This window comes from Phascolarctos cinereus, unplaced genomic scaffold, assembly GCF_003287225.1.
Source record: "Phascolarctos cinereus isolate Bilbo 61053 unplaced genomic scaffold, phaCin_HiC Scaffold_1;HRSCAF=81, whole genome shotgun sequence".
Taxonomy (NCBI): Eukaryota; Metazoa; Chordata; class Mammalia; order Diprotodontia; family Phascolarctidae; genus Phascolarctos; species Phascolarctos cinereus.
In genome coordinates this window covers 200,675,761-200,702,130 of record NW_027555514.1, presented here as the reverse complement: position 1 = coordinate 200,702,130, position 26,370 = coordinate 200,675,761, and the positions used below count along the sequence as shown (strand labels likewise).

General features: G+C 35.3%; 1 protein-coding gene across 7 annotated transcripts in view; it reads left to right on the top strand.

Annotated features, from left to right (window-relative positions):
• ARID2 (AT-rich interaction domain 2) overlaps positions 1-26,370 on the top strand; it is a 221,431-nt gene that overhangs the window by 146,283 nt on the left and 48,778 nt on the right. For all 7 annotated transcript variants that reach the window (XR_013487354.1, XR_013487353.1, XM_078156445.1 and 4 more), the window contains 5 exons: positions 19,066-19,132; positions 19,219-19,469; positions 19,845-19,941; positions 20,027-20,236; positions 24,310-24,477. Coding sequence is in view for 5 of the 7 variants with exons in the window: in XM_078156445.1 (XP_078012571.1) it covers positions 19,066-19,132; positions 19,219-19,469; positions 19,845-19,941; positions 20,027-20,236; positions 24,310-24,477 (793 nt within the window). In the remaining 2 variants the exon portion in view is untranslated. The remainder of the gene's footprint in view (positions 1-19,065; positions 19,133-19,218; positions 19,470-19,844; positions 19,942-20,026; positions 20,237-24,309; positions 24,478-26,370) is intronic.

Sequence of the window (26,370 nt, the reverse complement as noted above, 5' to 3'; positions counted from 1 at the left end):
GTATAAATCTTGCCAGGTTTGTAAAAAACATATTGTAGGATTATGGTTCTTAATCCATTCTGCTATCTGCTTCCATCTTATGAGAGAGTTCATCCCATTCACATTCACAGTTATGTTACTCTCTGTGTCTTTCTCTCCATCCTACTTCCCCTCTGTTTATGCTTTTCTCTCTCCTTTCTCCTTTTCTCACCTTACTAGAGTTTTGCTTTTGATCACCACCTCCCTCAGTCTGCCCTCCCTTCTGTGAAGGCCCTCCCTTTTCTTTCTCCTTTCCCCTCCTACTTCCTGTAGGGTAAATTAGATTTCTGTACCTGAGTATGTTATTCCCTCTTTGAGCCAAATCTGATGAGAGTAAAGTGCAAACAATGTTCATCTCCCTCCCTCCTTTCCCTCTACTTTAATAGGTTTTTTTGCCTTGTCATGTGATGATTTTGCTCTTGTCTGGTTCCTCCTTTCCTGTTCTCCCAGAACAATCCTTTTTCACCACTTAATTAGATTTTTAATCATCACATCAAAGTCAAAGTATACCCACAGCCTTTGTCTATGTATACCCTTTTAAAATGTCTTAATAACAGTGCAGTTCTCAAGAGTTCCAAGTGTCATGTCCCTTGTAGGGATGTAAGCAGTTTGCCCTTATTAATAAAATGTTGTTGTTTTTTTCTTTCCTGTTTACTTTTTTATGCCTCACTTGAATCTTGTATTGGAAGATCAGATTTTCTGTTGAGCTCTGGTCTTTTCATCAAGAAGGTTTGGAAGTCCCCTATTTTGTGGAATGTCCATCTCTTCCCCTGAAAGATTATGCTTAGTTTTGCTAGGTAGTTGATCATTGCTTGTAATCTAAGGTCCCTTGCTTTATAGAATATCATATTCCACACCCTCTGATCTTTTAATGTAGAAGCTGCAAGGTCCTGTGTAATCCTGACTGTGGTTCTAGATATTTAAATTGTTTCTGGCTACTTGCAACATTTTCTCTTTGACTTGATAATTTTGGAATTTGGCTACAATATTCCTTGGTGTTTTCTGTTTGGGTCTCCTTCAGGAAGTGATCGGTGGATTCTTTGGATGACTAATTTGCCCTCTGTTTCTAGGACCTCAGGGCAGTTTTCCTTGATCCTGAAAGATGCTGTCCAGGGTCTTTTTTGCATCATGGTTTTCAGGTAGACCAAAAATTATCAGATTGTGTTTTACCAATGAGGTATTTTAGGTTTTCTTCTTCTTCTTCTTCTTTTTTGCATTCTTGTTTGTCTATTTGACTGATTCTTGCTCTGTCATAGAGTCATCAACTTTCACTTGCCCAATTCTAATTTTTTACTAATTGTTTCCTTCTGTTAGATTTTGTACCTCCTTTTCCATTTGGCCTAATTTACTTTTTAAGGAGTTCTCTTCAATGAGTTTTTGTGCCTCTTTTTCCATTTGGTCACTTCTGCTTTTTAAGGAGTTGATTTCTTCAGTGTACTTTTTTCCCATTTGGCCAATTGTATTTTTAAGGACTTGTTTTCTACAGTCAATTTTTGTCCTTCCATTTCCAAGCTATTGACCCTCTGTTGTATACCTCCATTTTCTTTCCCAATTTTTCTTCTACATCTCTTATTTGACTTTTAAAATCCTTCTTGAACTCTTCCAAGAAGGCTTTTTGGGCTTGAGACCACTTCATATTCCCTGTTAAGGTTTCATATGTGGGTATATTGACAATGTCTTCTGAATTTGTGCCTTGATCTTCCCTGTCCCCACAATAAGAATCTGTGGTTATTGTCTGTTTCTGATTTCTGCTTATGGTTTTTGCGTGTTTCCTGGCTTTTAAAGTTGAGCTCTCCTGCTGGATCTCAGGGGATACTGACGCAGGCTTCTTGTGCTGGGAGCCTGGGGCCTGGTCACTGGCTTTGTGTGCTAGGGCCTCAGGTGCTGGCAGCAGGAGGCTGTAGGGGTCTGGCACCTTACCTGGTGCTGAGCTAGGGTCAGCAGCACTGGAGCTCTTGGGGTTGGGGTGGGGAGTCTGGCCCTGGGAGGACACCTGCTCACTCAGCCTTCTTCAAAGCACTTTAATGTTTGGCTGCTGGAGGATGTCTGCCAGCCTGAAGTTGTGCTGAAGCACTGGGAGATTTGGCTGCTGGGGAATGCCAGCGCACATAGTGGTTTTCCAAGCTGGTGTTTACCAGTTCCCCTGCCTGTACTGAGTCACTGGGGACAGGAGACAGGTGTGTGTGTGTGTGTGTGTGTGTGTGTGTGTGAGGCCTTTATACATTCATTCATTCATTCAAACAAACATATTAAACTTTTACAATGTGCAAAGCTATGCTTTGATAGAAATACAAATTTAAACACCATTGGATCCCTCCTTTTAAAGTATTCACTATATAGTAGTAGAGATGAAGCATGTATGCTAATAGTGAAATTTTTAAAAAATAGGATATAATAAATGCATAGTAATAGCTAACATTTGTATAGTGCTTTATGCTTTACCAAGTATTTATTAAGTACCTGCTATGTGCTAGGATTTGGGAATACAAAGACGAAACAAAAAAGTCCTTGCCCTTAAGAACCTTATTCTGCTGGAAATATGTGATGTTTAAATCAGAAGCTATATAAAAGATGATTCAAGAAAGGAGAAAACACAGTCACAGAGATCAGAAAAGGTTTACCATAAGAAGTGTTAGTTGAGTTGACGGAAACTTAGCATGAGAATGATGAGAATGGAGTACCTTCCAGGCATGTAGTGCATCTTATAAAGGCACAGAAGTGAGAAATAGAGTGATAAGTTTGAGAGATTTAGGCCAGCTTGGGTAGAATATAGAGAGGGATAATATAAAATATATTTTCAAAGGAGTTCTCATTTGACTTTAGCAATCCTGTGAGGTAGGTTTTGTGGGTATTATGTGACCTTCATTTTACAGGTGAGGAAATTGAGACTCAGAGCAGGTTAAGTGACTTCTTCATTGCTGTGTAGCTTATTTCAGACAGGATTAAAAATCAGGCATGTCTTAATCCCATATCCACACTGTCTGTATATATAAGAGGTACAGTGTTTTGTGAGGATTTAGTGGAGTCACTTCTCTTCCCTCTACTTTGACTTTTGGTAATCTTATCAATTCTTGTAACTTTAATTATCATTACTGTGTGGCGATGTCTAGTTTTATTCTTCAACTTCAGACTCTCTTCACAACTCCATTCCCACATTTGCAGTTGCCTGTGTTACATTTCTCCTGGGTATCCTAGAGAAACCTCAAACTCACAGAATCACAAAATTTAAATGGACCTTTCAGAAATCATCTAGCTTAATCTCTTTTGAACAGGTTGAACAGGTTATGCAATATCCCCAGCAATTTGTTACCTAGGCCCTTCTTAAAGATCTCTGCATGGTGAGAACCCATTATCTCCCATCTGAGCTCATTCTACTTTTGGCAGCTCTGGAAAGAAGTTAAGTTTTCTTAATTTCAACTTAAAATCTGCCTCTTCAGTGTCCACACGTTATACCATAGAATCAAGCAGAAGTGTTTTTTAAACCATCATTACAACATGACATTAAAATACTTAAAGACAGCTGCTTAATTATATCCCCAATGTCTTTCTTCAGAATAAACATCAGCAAATCCACCAAGCCATTCCTGTATGCCAGTCCTTTGACCATCCTGTTGTCTTTCCTTTGTATATGCTGTACTTTAATGCCCTCTCTAAAATATGGTTCTTGGAACTGAACACATGGAATTGTTTTTATCATCTGATCCAGAGACGAATATGATGGCAATGTGTTCTGTTGCTTCTGTTAACACAATCTATGAATATATTTAATTTTTTGGGTCCCTGTCACAATTTATATTGAGCTTTTAGTCCTCCAAAAATCCCAAATTTCCAGCCCTAAATCAGTTTTGTTATGTCAGGATGTCATGTATCCTGTACTTGATTATTGAAAAAACCCAAATGTATCATTTTACCTTTATCCCCATTACATTTCATCTTATTAGCTTTTGCCTATTGTTCTACCCTATCAATACATTTTTGAAACCTGATTCTTTTATTATAAACCGCATCTATGAAATATTTAAAATTTGACAAGATTCTCCAAACTGAACTGAATAACTTCAGTGTGAAGGTTGACATGGAGAACATAGCAAAAAATGTCTGGGAAAATACTAATTGATGGCATAAAGTTAGAGACCAAAGACTTATGAGCTCTTCTGAAACCTCATGACTACATACCAATAGTTTCTTCAAGAAGTGAGTTAGAAGGCATTGAATATAGCAGTCATCAAAAGACATGAAAAATGAGATTAGTTCTTAACCAAAAAAAAAAATTGACTGGTTGCTGACTTAACAGTTATTTAAGAATAATCTTCTTGTGTTCAGACCGTCAGAAGAAATAAAAATTAGAAGAGAGGATAAAAAAGAGAAAAGGCTATAGCATAGTTAAAGAATTTCTAAATGGATCTATTTAAACAAGTTGTTGACTCTAAAAGTTGAGATATAAAGAAAAAGAAATTTTAAAGAAGTTTCACAGATACAAAACAATCCTCATAAAGAGTAGGCAGAAATCTCCTTAGCTAGAAGCCTCAATCAGCAAGTATTTATAAGCACTAGGGATGGGAAGACAAAAGTGAACACTCCCTGGCAGAGTTTACATTCTGTTGTGGGGAACAACACGTACAGATATATTTATAACAAAGTAAATTTTGGGGTGGGAAGGCATTAGCCCAAAAGCAGGAAAGGTGGAGGTGGAAGTTGAGCTGAGCTTGGAAGGAAGCTAGAGATTTTAAGAGTCAGAGGTGGCAAGTAGAGCATTTTAGGATAGGGGCAATAGCAGGGAAATGGAGTGTCCATGTGTATGGAACAAGCATGGACCAATAAATGAGTGGAAAATGTACAATATACCTGGAAAGGATTCCAAGGGCTAGATTATAAAGGGCTTTATTTTTGTTTTAAAAGTCTTTTGTTTTTTCACCCAGATTTATCAGTGTATCTCTTGCCATCCCTTATGAAGAATAAAAATGATAGGGGGAAAAGCTGATGAATGAATCTAATTAATATATCAGAGAAGTTTTGTGTAGGGTTCCACACTCCTGGCATCCTACCTCTTCAAAGAAACAAAAGGGCTGGGGGTGGCAGTAGGAGACTCTTTTATAAAGGACTTTAAATGCCATACAGAAGTGTTTGTAGGACTATAACATTGTGAAGCCGGGTGAGTACAAGGATTGTCATACCCTCAACCAGAAGAGGGAAGTTTAGAAGAATGGAGGCTTTGGACATAAAGGTAATGAGTCTTCTTCTGGTGGAGATTAATATCTTAGTCAAGACTACTACTTGTTAGGCTATAAGTTAATTTGCAGTGCATCATAGGGGACTCATTTAAAAATTACATAAACATAGGAATTAGAGCTTTAAGATATAAGGTAATTTTAGTCTTTAAATATATTATTTTAATACAGTCTAGCAGTACACCTTGTTTTGTAGTGTTAATTCTAGTAAGGACAATTGGTTTCATAGCAATAAGTTTGTCAAGATGTTTTGTTTCACTTAATATTAGACGATCTATTTTTAGAATTCTCAGTCAGGGTTTATTAAAATGTACACTTAATTCTGTTTTCTGCTTTTCTTAGACACCTGTTAAAATATTTTTGAGTCATTAAATATTTCAATAGATTCTTATATTTTAAGTTATTTTTAATGAGCGTGGTAGTATTTTTTCTGTCAAAATTTCACTTAATCCTCATTGTGACTAAATATATGGAAAAATTCACTTCCTTATTTTTATATAAATCATTTCCTATTTGTATACCTGTAAATTTGACATTTATCAAATAATTACATACTTTGTAGATATGTGAAGAAAATAAACCATGCTTTTGATGTTGAAACAAAAAGAAATATAGAGGAAGATGTTGGAAGAAATGAATAGAAAGCAAATCTATAGAGAGTATTTCATGAGATGGAGCTAAGTCAGATAATCCTTAGGTCACTTGCAGGTAAAACCAGAAGGAATGATAACAAAAAGGAATCAAGATGAGTTGGATCTGCAAGCCTTCTTGTAGTGATCTTTTCTCAATGGTGACTATAGAAATATATTTGGACTTTACTTAGAACTTGATTTACAGAAGTTATAGCAGCAATTAAGAGAAAGAAGTAAAATAGAATGGCCATAATAGCCAAATAAATATAGAAGCAATCTGGGCTGTTGGCAACACAATTTTAAAAGATTACAGGTATTGATTATCAAAATATTTGAAAGAGAGGAAGGTTCCCAAAGAATGCAAATTTGTAAGAGTATTGTTTTCTATGCATTGGGAACATCTTGGATGAAAGCATATGAAAGCCAGTAACACAGAGAACCTGGGGAAAGAGTGCTGGCTCCAGGTCATATGATAAGTCATTAATCCTCCCTGGATCTGACTGGCCACATCTGTAAAATGCTGATTGGACTAGATGGTCTCTGAAATCCCTTCTAGTTCTAGATGTTTACATAGGAGAATGCTTCTATGATCTCATTGGGTTGTGAATTGTTGATTTTTTTTTAATGCATGCATTTGATAGGATAAAATATAGTCTTTCATCATTTTAGACGTGTTAAAATTATGTAAGATTCTGTAACATGATCATGGAAATCACTTTTCTCAGCAATTTGTGAAGTATTGATATCAAGTATAATGTAAAAAAAATTATTAATCAACAAGGATCTATTAAAAGCCTACTGTGTGCCAGGCATTGTATTAAGTACTGGGGATACAGAGATTCCTGATCTTATGTCATATCAAGGAGAGAACATATTCACATATAAATAGGTACAGAATAAATAAAAAGTAAATTCAAGGTAGTTAGGGAGGTAGTTAGTATACTATCGGTTTGGATCAGGAAAAGTTGGTGTTTGCAGATGGTGATAGATTCTGTGAGGTGAAGTTGAGGACTGAGTGTATTCCACGTGTGTGGAATAAGAGTACTATATACGAGGAAAAAGAAGAAGCCAAGTTTTCCTGGACTGTAGAGTATAGGAAGGGTAATAATCACTTAAAATGTTCACCAGTCTCATGGAAGATACAATATGAAGAGTATAAGTAAACAAATCCCCTGTTGATCCTGAAGTTCTCCAGTAGAATAGATGACATCCTGTTAATTACATCTTGCCCTGAAACACTGCAAAACCTCATTAGTGAAATTTGCAGTAACGTGAAAGAGATTGGTTAAACAATGAAAACATAAATTGCATGAAAGCCATATATTGTCCATATGACATGCTTCTGAACCAGTAGCCCATTGAGTTAGTTCATCTGTGAGTATATGCGTTAATGACTGACAATGGGTATGAATGACTGACAAACAGAATCAATGAGCTTTGCCAATAATTAAATAGAAGAATTATTTAAGTGCCTACTTTGTGTCAGCGCCATTTTAGGCCCTGAGGTACAAAGACAAAAATGAAACAGTCCCCGCCCTCAAGGAGTTTCCATTCCACTGGGGAGAAATAGATATATGCATAGATCAAGATAGAGGCAAATTGATTTTTTTTTGAGGTTAGGGAAGTGGTAGGTGGCAAGAAATGAAGGAAGTAATTATGTATAAAAGGTGGTTCATGACCTGAATCTTCAAAAAAATACTAGTAATTCTAAGAATCAGGGGAGAAAAGAGTGCATCTTGGGCATGGGGGATAGCGTGATTGTGGATAGAACATTGTGACTGGCAGAGAGTTGTCCAGTGTGCCTGTACTGAGTCCAGGAGTAATACAAGGGGAGTAACATATAAGGTTAAAAGGGTAGATTGAGCCCCGGTTGTAAAGGGCTTTAAATGCCAAGCAGGATGTTTTATTTCATCCTGAAGGTAATAAGATCCGCTGGAATTTATTGAAGTGACATAGTCAGACTTGCACTTTAGGTAGTTCATTTTGACAGCTGTGTTGAGAATGGATTAGAGAAGGATGAAACTTGAGGCAAGGAGTTCAATTAGAAGACTATGACAGTAGGACAGATAAGAGGTAATGAGGGCCCAAACTAGGGTGGTGGATAGAGTGACAGGAATAGAAAGCTACAGAAGGTTGTGGAGGTACATAAAAATATTTGCCAACTAATTGGATATGTGGGACAAGAGTGAGAATAAGAAGTTTTAAGATGACATTGAGATTATAAAGCCTGGGTAACTAAAAAAAATAGTGTCTTCCTTGATAGAAATTGGGATATTTGGAGAGACAGTATGTATCTTACAGTAGTGTGGCTTAGGATTCAAGAAAACCTGGGTTCTGTTCCAGCCTCTTGACACATACTGTGTTACCTGTGTGCAAGTCACTTAACTATTTGTTGTCCTCTAGTTAACGTTCTAAAAACCCTAAGTTGGAGAACCAAGGCCAATCTGAATTAGAGTTTCCTTGTCAGTAATTCTTTAAACTAATAAAATCACAGGTCCAGTTCCCACTTAATCCTTCCGCATCCTCCACACAGGAAAAGTCAGAAGGGAGGTGAGCATCAGAGTTAATGAGTACTTATTTGGATATGTTGTGTTTGGGATACTTACAAGTGGAAATGTCCAGAACTAGGCAGTTGGTAATGTAGGACTGGAGCTCAGGACTAGGGCTTGGATTTGAGATTTATCTGCATAGAGCTGATTGTTTCATAGACAGAAATCATAAAGGGAAGAGATTAGGGCCCAGGATAGAGCAGACACAATTATTGGAGCATGATATGGATGATGATCCAACAAAGAAGTCCAAAAAACAGATAGGTAGGAGAAGCAAGAGAGAGGAGTGACATGATAACCCAAAGAAGGCAGAGTATCGAGGAGCAGGTGATGAACAATGTCAAATATTTCAGAGAAGTCTGCAGCCTCCACTTCTATGTTGGAGTGAAGGTTCCACTCCTGTGGCCTTGGTCTCTGATTGATAAGCATTTTACTATATCTTGCCCAGTCTCACACCATACCACCTTTGGGCTGCCTACGTGCCATGCTGGTATGCTCTTAATCTTTTCCTTCTTTCTCCTTGCCAAACTCTAGCTCAGAGAACAGTGATCAGATCAACGCTATTGTTCCTAGCAAGGACTTCTCCATTAATTGTTGTACTATCCAGTCATTATTCTCTCTATAAAATTCTACTCCCTTCCCACTACTCTTGAGTGTTGTTTCCCATCTTAGAATGTAAGGATGCTTAGGCAGAGAGACAGCCTTATCCGAATTTGTATCTCCAGTGCTTAGCACAGTTCTTGGCAAGTTGCTTAACAAATAGTTTTTCAATCATTCATTCATTCATTTAGTATAATTAGACTTGGATTACATTTGGGAAACTGTACAGTGTTGTCAGTTAAACTATAATCCAAATGTCAGTGGGAATATAGGTAATAGTGTAACAGGCTTTAACGTGTTATGAATATTGTCCTGTGAGTGGGAATTAGTATGGAAAAAATAACCTAGGTTATGCATGACTATTAAATGATGTACCTCAGTCAGCAAGAAGGAGAAATAGCTGAAATGGCATATTTGTACCCCCAAAGAATAGAAGGAACCAAAGGAGGTCTTCCAGCCCGTTTGCTGCATTTTGCTTGGAGAATTTGTGAAAAGAACTGGACAAGATTCACACTGGATAAGAAAGCATGGATGGATTGTTATTGTACCTGCGAAAAGATAAATCCATCCCGATGACTTCAAATATTCATTTAAGAATAAACTTCTGTTCAATATCAAATGAAATGAGTTATAATTCTTTTTTTGTAGTTCTTTATATAGTAAATTCTGTTTTCCTTTGAGGATAGGAAATAGGATCACGACTTGAAAATTGGAAAGGACCTCTGAGGCCATTTTGTCCAGTTCATATGTAAAAGGATCCCCTCTACATTAGACATGACAGTCATTTGGCCAACCTTTACATACTCCATTGATATCAATCTTCTAAATCAACAATTTCTTAAGTGCCTGCTCTGTGGCAGACATAGTGCTAGATGCTAAAGATACAAAGACAAAATTTTTAAAAGAGCTTAAATTTTTTGAAATAATATTTTTTCCTCAATTACATGTAAAGGCAATTTATAACATTCATTTAAAAAATTTTTTGAGTTCCAAATTTTCTCCCTTCCTCATCTCGACTCTCCCTGAGACAGTAAGCAATTTGATATAGGTTATACATGTTTAGTCATGTAAAACTTACCACATTAGTCATGTTGTGAAACAAGGCAGAGACCCAAAGGAAAAACTCACAAAAAGAAAATGCAGAAAGTGAAAAATAGTATGCTTTGATCTGCATTCAGACTCCCATCAATTCTTTCTCTGGAGGTGGATAGCATTTTTCATCATGAGTCCTTTGGAATTGTCTTGAATCATTGTGTTGCTGAGAATAGCTAAGGCATTCACAGTTGATCTTCATATACTGCTGCATTTTAACTGAATCCAAGTTTTACAGAACAAATACTTTTATTAAGTGGATTTGTTCTGTGAAGTTTGGATTCAATCAAAGGGCCATACTTGAGAACCTAGAGGGTCACATGTGGCCTTGAGGCTTGCAATTTCCTCACCCTTGATTAATATAGTATTGCTGTTACTGTGGACAGTGGTCTGGTTCTGCTCAGTTCACTTTGTATCAGTTCATATAAGTCTTCCCAGGTTTTTCTGAAATGCTCTTGCTCATTTCTTATAGCACAGTAGTATTCCCTTACAGTCATATACCACTTGTTTAGCCATTCCCGAACTGATGGGCATCACCTTAGTTTCCCCCCTTCTTTTAATCTCTTTGGGATACAGACCTGGTAGTATGGTATTACTCTAATTAGAGGATATGCACATTTTGGTTGCCTTTTGGACATAGTTCCAAATAGCTTTCCAAAATGCATGGACCAGTTCACAATTCCACCAACACTGCATTTAGTGTCCCAATTTTCCCACACCCCCTCCAACATTTATTATTTTCCTTTTCTGTCATATTAGCCAATCTGATAGGTGTGAGGTGGTACCTCAGAGTTGTTTTAATTTGCATTTCTCTAATCAGTAGCATTTTTTTTCACATGACTTTTAATTTCTTCTTCTGAAAACTGCCTGTTGGTATCTTTTGACCATTTATCACTTGGGGAATGACTTGTAGTCTTATATGTTTTAATCAGTTCCCTCTATGTTTGAGAAATGAGGCATTTATCAGAGACACTTGTTGTAAAATGGTTTCCCAGCTTTCTACTTTCCTTCTAATCTTAGTTGCATTGGTTTTGTTTGTGCAAAAACCTTTTAATTTAATATAATCACAGTTGTCCATTTTATATTTCAAAATGCTCTCTATCTCTTGTTTGGTCCTAAATTCTTCCCTTCTTCATAGATCTGACAGATAAGCTATTCCTTGTTCTCTTAATTTGCTTATGATACCACTTTTTATGTGTAAATCATGTGCCCATTTTGCTCTTATCTTGGTATACAGTGTAAGATGTTGGTCCATACCTAGTTTCTGGTATACGATTTTCATGTTTTCCCAGCAGTTTTTGTCAGATAGTGAGTTCTTATCCCAGAGGCTGGAGTCTTTGGGTTTATCAAACATTAGATTACTATGGCCATTACTACTGAGTCTTGGGTACCTATTCTATTCCACTGATCTACCACTCTATTTCTGAGCCAGTACTGGATAGTTTTGGTGATTTCCACTTTATAGTACCGTTTGAGATCTGGTATGGCCAGGCCCCCTTCCTTCACATTTTGTTTTCGTTAATTCCATTGATGTTCTTCACCTTTTGTTCTTCCTGATGAATTTTGTTATTATTTTTTCTAGCTCTATAAAATAAATTTTTGGAAGTTTGATTGGTGTGGCACTGAATAAGTAAATTAATTTAGGTAGAATTGTCATCTTTATTATATTGGCTCAGCCTGCTTATGAGCAATTAATATTTTTCTGGTTGTTTAGATCTGACTTTATTTGTGTCAGAAGTGTTTTATAATTTGTATGTATACAGTTACTGGGTTTGTCTTGGCAGGAAGACTCCCAAGTATTTCATATTATCTACAGTTATTTTTAAAAGGAATTTCTCTTTATTTTTCTTGCTGCTAGATTTTGTTGGTGATTTATAGAAATGCTGATGATTTATGTGGGTTTATTTTGTGTCATGCAACTTTGCTGAAGTTGTTAATTATTTAACTAGTTTTTTAGTTGATTCTCTAGGATTCTCTAAGTATACCATCATATCATCTGCAAAGAGTAATCATTTTGTTTCCTTACTGCCTATGATTTTTCCTTCAATTTCTTTTTTTTTTTTCCGATTACTGCATCTAGCATTTCTAGAACAATATTGAATAATAGTGGCAATAATGGGAATCCTTACTTCACCCCTGTTCTTATTGGGAAGGGTTTAGCTTATCCCCATTACAGATTTATAATGCTTGTTTATGCTTTTAAATAGATACTAGTTATCATTTTAATAAAAGTTCCATTTATTCCTATGTTCCATAAGTGTTTTTAATAGGAATAGGTGCTCTATTTTGCCAAAGGCTTTTTCTGCCTCTGTATGATTTCTGTTTGTTTTGTTACTGATATGTTCAATTATGCTGCGTAAATTATACTGTATAAATCTTATGTATAAATCCTACCTGGTCATAGTGTATAATCCTTGTGACATATTTTAGTAATCTAATACTCAAGAAAATTGGTCTATAATTTTCTCTATTTTGCTTCTTCCTAGTTGAGGTATTAGTACCATATTTGTGTCATAAAAGGAATTTGGTAGAACTCCTTTGCATGTTTTCCCAAATAGTGTTAGAATTAATTATTCTTTAAATGTTAGGTAGAATCCATTTGTGAATCCATCTGGCTCTGGGGATTTTTTCTTATGGAATTCATTGATGGCTTGTTAAATTTCTTATTGTAAAAAGGGGTTATTTCTTCTATTCCTTTTCTGTTAATCTGGGCAGTTTATATTTTTGTAAATATTCATCCATTTCGCTTAATTTGTCAGATCTCTTGGCACAGATTTGGGCAAAATGGCACCTCATTATGAGTTTAATTTCTTCAGTTGGCACTGAATTAACTTTTTTTTTCATTTTTGATACCAGTAATAGGGTTTTCTTTTTTTAAATCAAATTAAGTAATAGTTTATCTGTTTTATTGTTTTTTTATATAAAACCAGCTCCAATTTTATTTATTAGTTCAATGATTTTCTTACTTTTATTTTTATTAATCTTTCCTTTGATTTTCAGGAATTTTTATTTGGTGTTTAATTGGGGATTTTAAAATTCTTTTTCTATTTTTTTAATCATATGTGCAAATCATTGATCTACTTTCTCTATTTTATTAATGTAAGCATTTAGAGATACAAATTTTCCCCCAAGTACTGCTTAAGTACCATAAATTTTGGTGTGTCATCTCATCTTTGTTGTTCTCATTGATGAAATTATTGTTTCTATGATTTCTTCTTTGAACAACTTATTCTTTAGAATTAGATTATTTAGTTTCCATTTAATTTTTTAAACTGTTTTTCCATGGCCCTTTATTAAATGTAGTTTTTAAAGTTCCCCACTAGTATATTTTTACTGTCTATTTCCTCCTTTAACTCATTTAACTACTTCTTTAGAAATTTGGATGTTATGACTAAGGCGAGAATATGTTTAATAGAAATGTATTTGTAGAGTCTATAGCAGATTGCATGCAGTCTTGGAGAAGGAGGTGGGGAGGAAGGGGGAGAAAATTTAAAACTCAAAAGCTTATGGAAGTGATTGAAAACTAAAAATAAATTAATTAATAAACTTCCTTTAAAAAAAGTAATTTGGATATCATACCATTTGGAGTATATATTTTTCATATTGATATTACTTAAAACATAGTTTCCTTGTCTCTTTTAATTAGATGTTTTTGTTTTTGCTTTGTCTGAGATCATGATTGCTATCTGTACTTTTTTTTCCCTTTAGCTGGGTTTCTTGTAAACAACATATTGTAGGGCTATTATTTTTAGTCCACTCTTCAGTCTGCTTCGATTTTATCCCATTTACATTCATTGTTACGTTTACTAACTGTGTATTTACCTTTATTCCAATTTTTCTTTTGATTATGCTTTTCTCTCTCTCCTTTTACCCTTTCTTTCCTCACCAGTGTTTTGCTTCTGATCACCTTCTCCCTCAATCTGCCCTCTCTTGTATCACCTCATCCTCTTTTCTTGTCCTCCTACTTCCCTATATGGTAAGATAGATTTTTATACCCAACTAAGTATGTGTTATTCCCTCTTTGAGCTGCATGCAGTGAGATTAAGGTTTAAGTAATGCTCAGCCCCTCTCCCTTTTTCCCCTTCATTGTAATAGGTCTATAATTTACCCTATTCTACCTCTCCCTTCCCTCTTCTCCCATTGAAATCCTCTTACCTCTTAATTAACATTTTTGTATAATCCCATCAAAGTTGACATATACACTTACTCTCTGTCTGTGTATATATATGTATACTCCTTCTTACTGACCTAATAGAGATATAGTTTTTAAGAGTCAGTAGTATCATCTTCATCTTTAGAGATGTAAAGAGTTTAACCTTATTGTTAAACAGTATAACCTTACTGTTTTTTCTTTCCTATTTACCTTTTTTATGCTTCTCTTTAGTCTTATGTTTGAAAATCAAATTTTCTGTTCAGCTTTGGCCATTTCATCAGGAGTTTTAAAAATCTGCTATTTCATTGAATGTTCATTTTTTCCCCTGAAGGATTATGCTCAGTTTTGCTGGGTAATTTATTCTTGGTTGTAATCTAAGCTCCTTTGCCTTTTGGAATATCATTCTAAGCCCCTCCTATCCTTTAATGTAGAAGCTGCTAAATCCTGTGAAATCCTTACTGTTGCTCCTTGATATTTGAATTGTTTCTTTCTGACTGCTTTCACTATTTTCTCCTTAATCTGAGATTTCTGGAATTTGACTATAATATTCCTGAGAGTTTTCATTTTTGCATCTCTTTCAGGAGGTGGTCAGTATATTCTTTTTTTTTTTCCATATGCTTTTGAGTTGAAAATTTTTCTCCCTTTTCCTCCCCCCCACCGTCCCCAAGACGGCGCACAATCTGATACAGGCTTTACATTTACATACCCATTAAACATATTTTCACATCAGTGAAGTTGTAAGTACAAATTAAAACCAATAGGAGGAACCATCAGAAAGATGAAACGAAACTCAACAGAAGGTAAAAATAAGTGATAGCGATTCGAGTTCCATATTTCTTTCTTTGGATGTGGACAGCATTTTCCCTCCCAAGGCCTCTGGAGATGTCTTAGATCCTCGTAATGCTGAGAAGGGTTCAGTTTAACAATCTTAGTCATTGCATAATGTGGCTGTTATTGTGTACAAGGTCCTCTTGGATCTCTTCACTTCACTGAGCATCTGACCATACAAGTCTTTCCAGGTTTTTCTGAAGTCAGGCTGTTCATCATTTCTTATAGCACAATAGTATTCCATTACATTCATATACCACAACTTGCTCAGCCATTCCCCAATGGATGGGCATCCTCTCCATTTCCAATTCTTTGCCACCACAAAAAGAGCTGCTATGAATATTTTTGTGCATGTGGGTCCTTTTCCCATTTGTTTGATCTCTTTGGGATATAGCCCTAGAAGTGCTATTGCTGGATCAAAAGGTATGCACATTTTTGTAGCCCTTTGGGCATAGTTCCAAATTGTTCTCCAAAATGGTTGGATCATTTCACAACTCCACCAACAATGTATTAGTGTTCCAATTTTCCCACATCTCTCCAACATTTATCATTTTCCTGTTTTGTCATGTTGGCCAATCTGATAGGTGTGATGTGGTACCTCAGAGTTGTTTTGATTTGCATTTCTCTAATCAATAGTGATGTAGAGCATTTTTTCATATGACTATAGATGGCTTTAATTTCTTCATCTGAGAACTGCCTGTTCATATCCTTTGACCATTTATCAATTGGGGAATGGCTTGTAGTCTTATAAATTTGTCTTAATTCTCTATATATTTTAGAAATGAGGCCTTTATCAGAGAGACTGGTTGTAAAACTTCTTTCCCAATTTTCTACCTTCCTTCTAATCTTAGTTGCATTGGCTTTGTTTGTCCAAAAACTTTTCAATTTAACGTAATCAGAATGATCCATTTTGCTTTTCATAATGTTCTCTATCTCCTGTTTGGTGTCAGTATATTCTTTTAATTCCTTTTTTACTCTCTAGGATACCCTCTTTGGTAATTTCTTGAAAGATGTTGTCCAGGCTCTTTTTTTGATCATGGCTTTCAGGTTCAATAATTCTTAAATTCTCTCTCTTGGATTTACTTTCTAGGTCAGTTGTTTTTCCAATGAGATATTTTAAATTTTCTTCTATTTTTTTCATTCTTTTGATTTTATTTGATTGATTCTTAATGTCTCATAGTCATTAGCTTCCACTTGCCCAATTGTAATTTTTAAGGAATTATTTTCTTCATTGAGCTTCTGTACCTCTATTTTCATTTGGCTAGTTGTACTTTTTAAGGATTTGTCTTTTTCGGTGAGTTTTAAACTATGGACTCTCTCTCTCTCTCTCTCTCTCTCTCTCTGTTTTTTTATTTTTTTTTTTTTGGCTTTTTGGTGAGGCAGTCGGGGTTAAATGACTTGCCCAGGGTCACACAGCTATGAAGTGTCAAGTGTCTGAGGCCAGATTTGAACTCAAGTCCTCTTGACTCCAAGGCCAGCTCTATCCACTGCATCGCCTAGCTTCCCCTATGAACTCTTTTTCATGATTCTCTTGCATCGCTCATTTCTTTTCCCAATTTTTCTCATGTGACTTTAAAAAACCCCTTTTTGAGCTCTTGTGGGAGGTATTTTCGGGCTTTGACACCAGTTCACACTTTATTTTGAGGCTTTGCTTACAGGTGTTTTGCCATTGTTGTCCACTTCTGAGTTTGAATCCTCCCTGTTGCCATAGTAGCTCTGTGTGGTCAGGGCTTTTTTTGTTGATTTGTATTTTGCTCATTTTCCAGCATATTTCCTGACTTTTAACTTACCCTCTGCTCCTGGGATACAGGGGTTACTGTCTAAAGTTCCTTTCTCCAGGGGTGAGGAGCCTGGCAACAGTGCTGCCAGGCTGGGGCCTCCAGGGTTGCTGGTTCACCTGCTTTACTGGGATCACCAGGCCTGGTGGGGACTTGGGATCTGGTGGCTTGTTTGCTGTGTGAGGCCTCTGAGCCTGCCAAGCCTGCCCACCAGTATCCTGCACTGAGGCTGAGGCCTTACAGTTTGCTAGCTATGCCTCTGGCTTGCAAAGCCAGCTTCGTGGGCCTCTGTTGATGATCTGTGCTGGAGGTACAGGCCTCCCACTGGTTTGCCTGGACTCTACCCGTGCTGGGATGTGTTCTCTTTTTGCCCAAATGAGACAGACCTTTACTGCAGTCCTTCTAAGTTATCTTGGGCTGGAAGATTGTTATACCCCATCTTTTTGTGGGTTTTGTCACTCCAGAATTTATTTTGAGGTGTGATTTAAAGTTGTTTCAAGGAGAATTGAGAAGAGCTCAGGCCTTTTCTCTATCATCTTGTCTCTGCCCATCTCTCCTAGGGCTGACTTCTGTAGCAGAGTCTCAGCGAACTTGTTTTAAAAAATAGATTTTTTTCATAATTTTATTTAAATATAATTTGTTTCTTTTGCAATCCTATGTATTTTATCTTATGCATTTTGAAATATCAATCTGACAGGGGTTTTATCCCAGGCTATCAAAGGGTTCAATGACTTAAAAAATATCTATGGAATCTTAGACTTTGAGTTAAAGGATACTACCTGTCCTTTCTGTGAACCCTTTGAAATATGCCTTTTAAATTCTTAGCATACACATTATACTCTTCCTACCTTTCTTCTCCTCTTCATAAAGTCCAGGATAGATTGTCACTTTCTCCCAGGATTCCTTTTTTTTTTTTTTAAACCATTGCAACTATTTCCTCCTTACTGGTGAATATCATATCCAGAATATAATTTTGTCCTAAGTATTTCTTTTTGTAGGACAGAATTACGATTAGCTCTTTTGCTTTTGGTGGAGAGAGATCTCCAGCTAATGTCCAGATGATTGGAGCTCCACATTTTCCAATATCATGACTCCGTGCAGTCAATAACTCTGATCAGTTTCCTGGAGAGTCATCTGTTTGCTATTTCTGACCAAGTGTTCTGTGATGTACTCTAGTGTCATTATTCCTCTGTTTATTGCTCCATTAATTGTTAACCAAATGTTTATTATAATGATTCCCACTCTGGTTCTTGGATTTCCTTACATAAATATGTCTTTTAAATTGTAAGATGCTGCTTCTCTCCAGTTTACCTGTATTGTTTCTTTTGAACATAATTCAATTTATTAAAAGATTTTTAGAATGCCTTATTATTGACACCAGTAATCATCATATTGGCTAAAACTCAGTAATTCTGTTTAATAGAGATCTGGTTGTTAATACATCAGATAATATATCTTATATTCCTTATGTATTTTCAGTTACAGAAGACATTTTAAATATCAGGAAATATTGTTATAACTGATAATTTATTACACTTTGTGCTAAAAGTACTGCATTCCAGTGATATTTATACAAAATAATATTTAGATATTTAAAAATTATTTATTTTCCTTTAGAAAATATTACACAAAGCTATTAAATTGTTGGTATTTGCTGATTTGAAAAGCATTGATATATAGACATTTTTAAAAATTCTGAATTGACTTTTGAAAGTAATTTTTTTCTCAAAAGTAATCTCTGCCAGTATGAACAAAACTGAAGAAAAACAAGCATCAACTTTATAAAATATAGATATATTCTCATTTTTTAATTTTTAACAAAGAAATTACTCATTAATTCTGTAGAACTGCAGAATTTCAGGCTAGAAGAGTCATTTGCTTTGTAATTCTTAATGTAGTCTTACCTATTTGTCAATAGTGGTGATATGTAATGGATACTCATCTAACATAATTCTGTAGAAAGGAAAGGTCTAAGTTCTGCATTTAAGATACAAAAAATATGCTTTAAAAAATGATTACGTCACTTTCAGCAATAGAACACAAAGCAGTCTAGTATGTATTTACAATCCTTAGAATCAGCTCAAATGCATTTGTAAATGCTCTGTAGTACTACAATAGTTGTATCATTGATAAAAAATAATCACACTTCAGTAGTTAAAAATAATTCATTTTAAAATCTCTTTTCAGTTTTGGAAAGATATTGTAGATGATAATGAAGTACGAGATCTCATTTCTGACAAAAACAAATCTCAAGGTGAGTTAGCAAGTGTGAAATAATTAAATATTTTTCTGTAATCAATAGGAAAATTTATATCTAAAATTAATATTTTTCTGTCACAGAAAATACATCAGGAGAATGGATTTGGGAATCTTTATTTCATCCACCTCGCAAGCTGGGCATTAATGATATTGAAGGACAACGAGTACTTCAGATAGCAGTGATTTTGCGAAATCTTTCCTTTGAGGAGGGCAATGTTAAACTTTTGGCAGCTAATCGTACTTGTCTTCGTTTCCTATTACTTTCTGCTCATAGTCATTTTATTTCTTTAAGACAATTGGGACTTGACACATTAGGAAATATTGCAGCAGAGGTAAGGACTATCTGAATGAAGGAAAAGCATTTTTTCTTTATAACACTGTTGGTTCTGGACTTTTAACTTTATCGACAAGCGATTTAAAATAAATGTATTAATATTCCTTGCTTAAAATTCACACAGGAAAGGCAGTACTGGAAAAGAGAATCAAAAATTTTGCTCTTAGAATTTTACAGAAAGAAAGAAGCTAAACTTAAGGGTATTTAAGTATATGAAGTTTTTATAAATGGCATTTCCATTCTAACGATTGTATATTTCAGTATCACCATTTAACAAATTTTAAGTATTTTTTTGGCCTTTATTCTGAATATTAGACTTTAGTGAAACATGGAAGAGGGAATACATAATTTACTTTGGGATTTTTTTTTCCAGCTTCTTTTGGATCCTGTTGATTTCAAAACTACTCATCTAATGTTTCATACTGTTACAAAATGTTTAATGTCAAGAGATAGATTTTTAAAAATGAGAGGTAAATACCTATTTACATACCTAACCAATTTTTTAAAATCAGAAATTTACTTCTCTTTTATTAAAAACATGTATGTATTTTTCAGGCATGGAAATTTTAGGAAATCTTTGTAAAGCAGAAGATAATGGTGTTTTAATCTGTGAATATGTGGATCAGGAATCTTACAAAGAGATCATTTGTCATCTCACTTTGCCTGATGTGTTACTTGTAATTTCAACTCTTGAGGTGCTATATATGCTCACAGAAATGGGAGATGTTGCTTGCACAAAAATTGCAAAAGTGGAAAAGAGCATAGGTAAGATTAAACCTGGAACACACAAACTGGTTTCTTTCTTTGGCATTAGAATACTTGTCTTGGCAAAAATGTTAGGAAAGTCATATTACTTTGGGTTTAATTTTTGGGGGAGGAGGTATATTAATCTTCTTAGAGACCTATTTCCATTGCTTTTTATTGTGACCAAGATATGCTGAATTTGTGATATATACAGAAATGAGTAAGTATCACAGGCTGGTGCACAGGTTTCATCTTCCAGAAAGTTGGAGAATTGGCAACAAAATATCTTTTCCCTCCTTTTTGGGGGGCATGGTGCGGTTTACTGGATAATGGATTTGAAATTGATAAGCATGTTGCAGCAATCCCATATTCATATACCCCAAGAAAGGCAGCGATAAAAGAGAAGATCCACATATATCAAAATATAGCAGAACTACAGTAATAGGGGAAAAAACAACCTAGAACCAAATTGGGAATGACTGAAAAAAACTGGTATATAATTATAATAATAAAGTTCTGTTGTTATTTTTTAAAAATAATGATTATGACCAATACATTGAGGAACATGAAAGTTTTCTGAATTGATACAGAATGAAATAAGCAGAACCAATAGAGCAATATATACACAACTACAATAATGTAAGTGAAACAGTAACCTGCCAGTAGAGCTGGGAAATAAAGGAAGCCAAGCACAATCATTTTGTTGATCGATCTTACCTGTTTATCTTTGTTATGAGAAGTAGGTCAGTGTATGTACCCGATGGGGAAGGTGGGAGAAAATATATTAGGAAATAATTGCTATAAAAGTTTTTGATGACTTAAAAATATTGACAATCCTGCTTTTACCCCTATTTGGGAGGGGGATGGTTATCATTCTTGAATGTGATTTAGAGTTATCCTTACCTGGGTCCTTACTACAGCCAGGAAGTCCTTTTATTTTTCCCTAATTGATTTCCTATCTTACTCCCTACAGAATCTATCCTCAATCTTTTCCTTCCTGAAGCTCTCCATATCCTTTCCCTTGACCCCCTCAGCTCAGCACCTTGTCTTCTTACTTAAAAAATGAATACATTCAGTGTAAGCACCTCGTCTCAAAAGCTTTTGATATATCCCCTACTCTCTCTTCCTGGTCTCTGACAGAGTGACGTGCCTTATCTTTTTCAAGGCTGATCCCTTTCCTTGTACACTCAATCTCATCCCCTTGCATCTTTTCCAGCAGATGGCATCTCCTCTCTCCCTTAGCAACCTCTCAGCTGTCAACTAATTCCTTTCTTCCTACCTTCATACATACACATCTTCCTCATGCTTGAAAAAGTGCTACTAGACTCCACCTTTTCATAGCTAAACTTCTTAGAAAAGTTCTTTATGTTCATTGCCACTTTTTCTACTCTAACCTACTCCTTAATCCTTTATAATCAGGCTTATTATTTTATCACTTAACTGCATCTGATCCCCGCAAAGTGATCTCTTAGTTGCCAAATTTGATTTTTTTTCCCTCTGAAGTCTTTAGCTTTCTTGACCTATTTCCTTCATTTGGTGGCACAGTGAATAAAATGCTCGACTGGGATTCAGGAATACCTGAGTTCAAATTCTGATTGAGACAATTACTAGCAGTGTGACTCTGGGCAAGTCACTTAAACTCTGCCTCAGTTTCCTCATCTGTAAAATGACTAGCACCTACCTCCTATGGTTCTGAGGATAAAATGAGATAATATTTGTAAAGCACTTTGCAAACCTAAAAGTACTACATAAATGTTACTACTACTACTACTGTTGATACTGCTACTACCACCACCAACTCTTTCCTCTCAGGGTTTCATGATAGTGCTCTCCTAACTGTCTGAACTCCCTCCTCAGTTTCCTTTGCCGATTCATCATCCATATCACACTCCCTAATTTGTGGGTATTTCCCAAGATTCTTTCCTGGCTCTACTTTTCTCTGTTGGCTCTTTCAGTGATTGCAGAACTCACAGAGATAGCCCCAATCTGTTCCCCAAGCTTCATTCCTTAAGCACCATATTTCTTGCTGGATGTCCTAGAGACATCTTCAACTTAACATGTCTTAAACTGAACTTTCTTTCTTCCCCCAAATCCTTTGCTCTTCCAAATCTTCTAGTATCTGTGAAAGGCATCACTATTCTTCTGGTTTCCCAGGTTTATAATCTTGGAATTATCCTGGACTCCTCACTTTTCTTCACTTGATATATCCATTTTTACTTTCATCACAACCCTCCCTTCTGACCCCTTCTCTCCACTCAAACAGCTGTCACCTTCGTTCAGGCCCTCCTCACCTTTCACCTGGATGATTGCAACAGCTTCCTGAGTGGCCTTCTAGCCTCACATCTCTCACCATCCCAGGCCATCCTCTACACTGCTACCAAATTAATTTTCCTCATTCTTATATATGACAATATAACTCCCTTACTCAGTCAGTTTCAGTGGTCACTCACACACACACACACACACACACACACACACACACACACACACGCACATATACATGTGTGTGTATAGATACATAAAATAATGTAAACTTTTCTGTTTGTCATTTAAACCCTTATATAACCTGGCCCAGCTTATTTTTCAAGTCTCATTGGACATTATTCCTCTTCCCACACACTGTGATCTAGCCAAACTGGTGTTTGGCTTCCATGGTGTTCCATATTCATGACACTCCATTTCCTGTCTCCTTGCCTTTGAAATAGGCCTCCCCCATTCCTGGTACCTCCACCTCACAGAGTCCTTTTCTTCCTGTAAGATGCAGTTCAGATATTGTCTCCTGCATAAAATTTTTCTTGATTTCCTTGATTCCTCCCAAACTACTTTATATTTAATGACTTTTTTTTAAAGTATGTCCAAAAACAATTTTTATAATAGAATTTTAATGAATGTTAATGGAATCATTGAACTTTTATATATCTATATATCTATAGATATATATATGTATGTATGTATGTTTTTTAAATAAGTCACTGATGGAGAAGAGATGTACAGAAGGAAAAGGAGAACAGAATTCTAACAGAATGAACATTGAGGTTGTTTTCCATTTAAAAAATTGGAATTACATATCTAAAGATACTCATAAGAAATATTTTTGAAAATCTGTAAATTATAAAGACAATTCTGGAGCCAACAAAAATAGAATTTGAAAATAAAATGGAGGAGGAGGTACCTGAATTGAGCTGTGGTAGAGGCAACTCAGTAGGTGGATTTTGAGTCAGGAGGAATCTGAGATCAAATCTTGCCTCAAACATTTACTAGCTCAGAGACCTGGGGCAAGTTAATTTCTATCAACCTGAGTTTCCCCATGTAGAAAGGGAAGGGAATAAGCACTTATTAAGCACCTACTATGTGCCAGGTATTGTACTAAACACTTTATAAATATGATCTCATTTGATCCTCACAACAACTCTATGAAGTAGGCTCTATTGTTATCCCTATTTTATATTGAGGAAAGTGAGGCAGATAGAGGTTAAGTAACTTGCCTATGATCACACAACTAATGAGTTTCTTTTTTTTTTTAAATTAATTTATTTTGACTTATCAACAATCACTTCCATAAGCTTTTGAGTTTTAAATGTTTAATGACTTTCTGTGTAAATATGTGTATCTCCATATATTTATTACCTCTGAACTTATTTTGTATATATATTTTAATGAACTTACCAGCCCACCCCATTAGAATATGAACTGTTTCTGAATAGTGATTGTTTCATTCTTTGTACTTATATTTCCAGCTTCTGGTACATAATGGGTACTTAAATTGAGTGATTCTGTAATCTAGGAATTAACACAGTATAATAGAAACTGTGCTAGATTTGGAGTTAGAAGGCATGACTTGTAGTCATTACTTCAATGCTTAATAGCCATGTGGCTATGGGAAGCCACTTTACTTGTCTGAGACTTCATTTTCTCATCTATAAAGAGAGCATAGTAGTACTTTCACTACCTCTGTTACTTGTGAGGAAATCCTTTTTAGCCTGTAGTACTTAGAACTCAAAATATACAGTGTCTGTGTGTTTTTGAAAATTAAAATACATCATAAATGTTTTGTAAAACTGAAAATAGTCATTGTTTTTAATTTAATGTTTCAGATATGTTAGTGTGTCTAGTTTCCATGGACATCCAGATGTTTGGACCTGAAGCACTAACTGCAGTAAAACTTGTTGAACATCAAAGCTCTAACCACCAGGTTTTGTCAGAAGTCAGGCCACAGGCAGTAGAGCATGTTCAAACCCAGAACCATGTAGCAACTGTCCCAGGTTAGTATTTTAGATAAAAAATTGCTTTTTTATGTACTATTTACTTCAATGCTTCAAGAATATGTGATTTTATCAGTTATTATTTCTTCTAGCAATGTATATCATAACACTTCTATGCCTTAGTGTAGATTATTTTCATGATTTGCTATCTGTTTAAACAAAAATTATCACTTGGTAAGCAATCCTCGTGATATAACTGTCTTTACTTATGTAACCTAGCTTTCAGATGACAAATTACAGTCCTTCATTGAATTCTTTAAAACCATTCCAATTTAATCTTCCAGAGCTTGTGTTCTGTTGGCACAACTTTTGAAAACATGTCATGATGAGGCATCCAAATAGAACTTTAGCAGCAGAATGAATGATGTCACATTTAAATAAATAGATCTCCCTCAGTAACAATAGCTGTGTTTCATCAAGTTAGACTGCCAAGCACAGTTCTTAATAATTTTTCTAAACTTTTATTAGGAAATTTAAAATACATTTCAGGAATAGCAATATACAAAGAGTTTTTGTGGGAAAATAATATGAGACAAATCTTCAGTAAGGACGGGACTAGGATGGTAAAAAAGACTAGATTCTTGAATTTGTGACAGAACCAAACAACGGTGGTATTGAATGAAATAGTTTGTCCTAGGTGAAGATGATTTTTTGACTTCCACCGGATCTGATATATAGAATTTTATCTTAGAAAAATTGATAAAATGCACTTAATTATACCATAAGCTTTCTGACTTTTTGAAGTCTTAAGTTACTGCATTATATAATACAGCATTTTTCAGAAGGTATTCTGTGCAATTTTGGCATTTCACAAGATTGTCCAAGAGATTCTATGGAGGAAAATTGTAATGGACAAGCACACACAGAGCATATTTATGCTGTTGGCTACCCCTGTCAGTGTTCAGTTGATGTGGAAACCCAACAAAGATTGATCAAAAATAGGCATGTAATTGAAAATAGTATCTTATTGGTTCAAAAACCAGTCATTGAATGGACCCACTAATATATGATGCAAAGGTAGTTAATTATTGAGTTTTCTCTGTAAAATATCGTATGTCCTTGTCATCTTTTTTTCTTCTTAATTATCAATATTTTTTGGAACTATCCCCTGTTATAAGAGAATTAAGTATTAATAACAAGCCCTGGTGATTAGACACATCCAGAAACTTAGTTCAAGTTACAAATCCCAAATATAAGAGAAATGCATATATGATTTTAGCTGTCTTCATTTGAGGTTACCTTCATGTCTTACATTAACATATTTTCTAAAAGAGTTGAACTTTTTTAGGAGAATTACTAAAGTATTTATCAACAAATCTTATTACAAATCTAATTAATTTACAAATCTGATTTAGAAATAAAATTTTCAAAATTTTAAAGCAAAAACAGTAATGATTTGAAATAATGTCCTTAAATGTTTGGTTATATGAAAAAAGGAAAACATAAAACTTACTGTTAAGAATTATTCCAGGTGATATTTATGTTTGATATTGTTCCCATTTGTGAAATGTTTGGTTAATACTCAAATCAAGCATACCCCTTTCATTAAATTGTTATTAATATTAGATTAAGAATAACATCTGAAAACAATATTTTTATCTACCTTTAAAAATCAATCAGGACATGATATCCCTAGAACTTGAAGTCCCAGTTCCTGAGAAGTCTGGGGTTGGCAAATCCCTTGAGTTTGAGGGTGCTGAACTATATTAGGGCTAATACTGATTTGGTATCTACAAGCCCCACATCTTTGTGGTGAGGCTATAGAAGGCAGGATAACCAGGTTGCTTAAGGAGGGACAGACTCACCCAGGTCAGAAAAATGGAGTGGGTTAAAGCTTCTATATTCATCCAGTATTGGAATTGGGCCTGTAAGTGGCCATGTAGCCTATGTGAG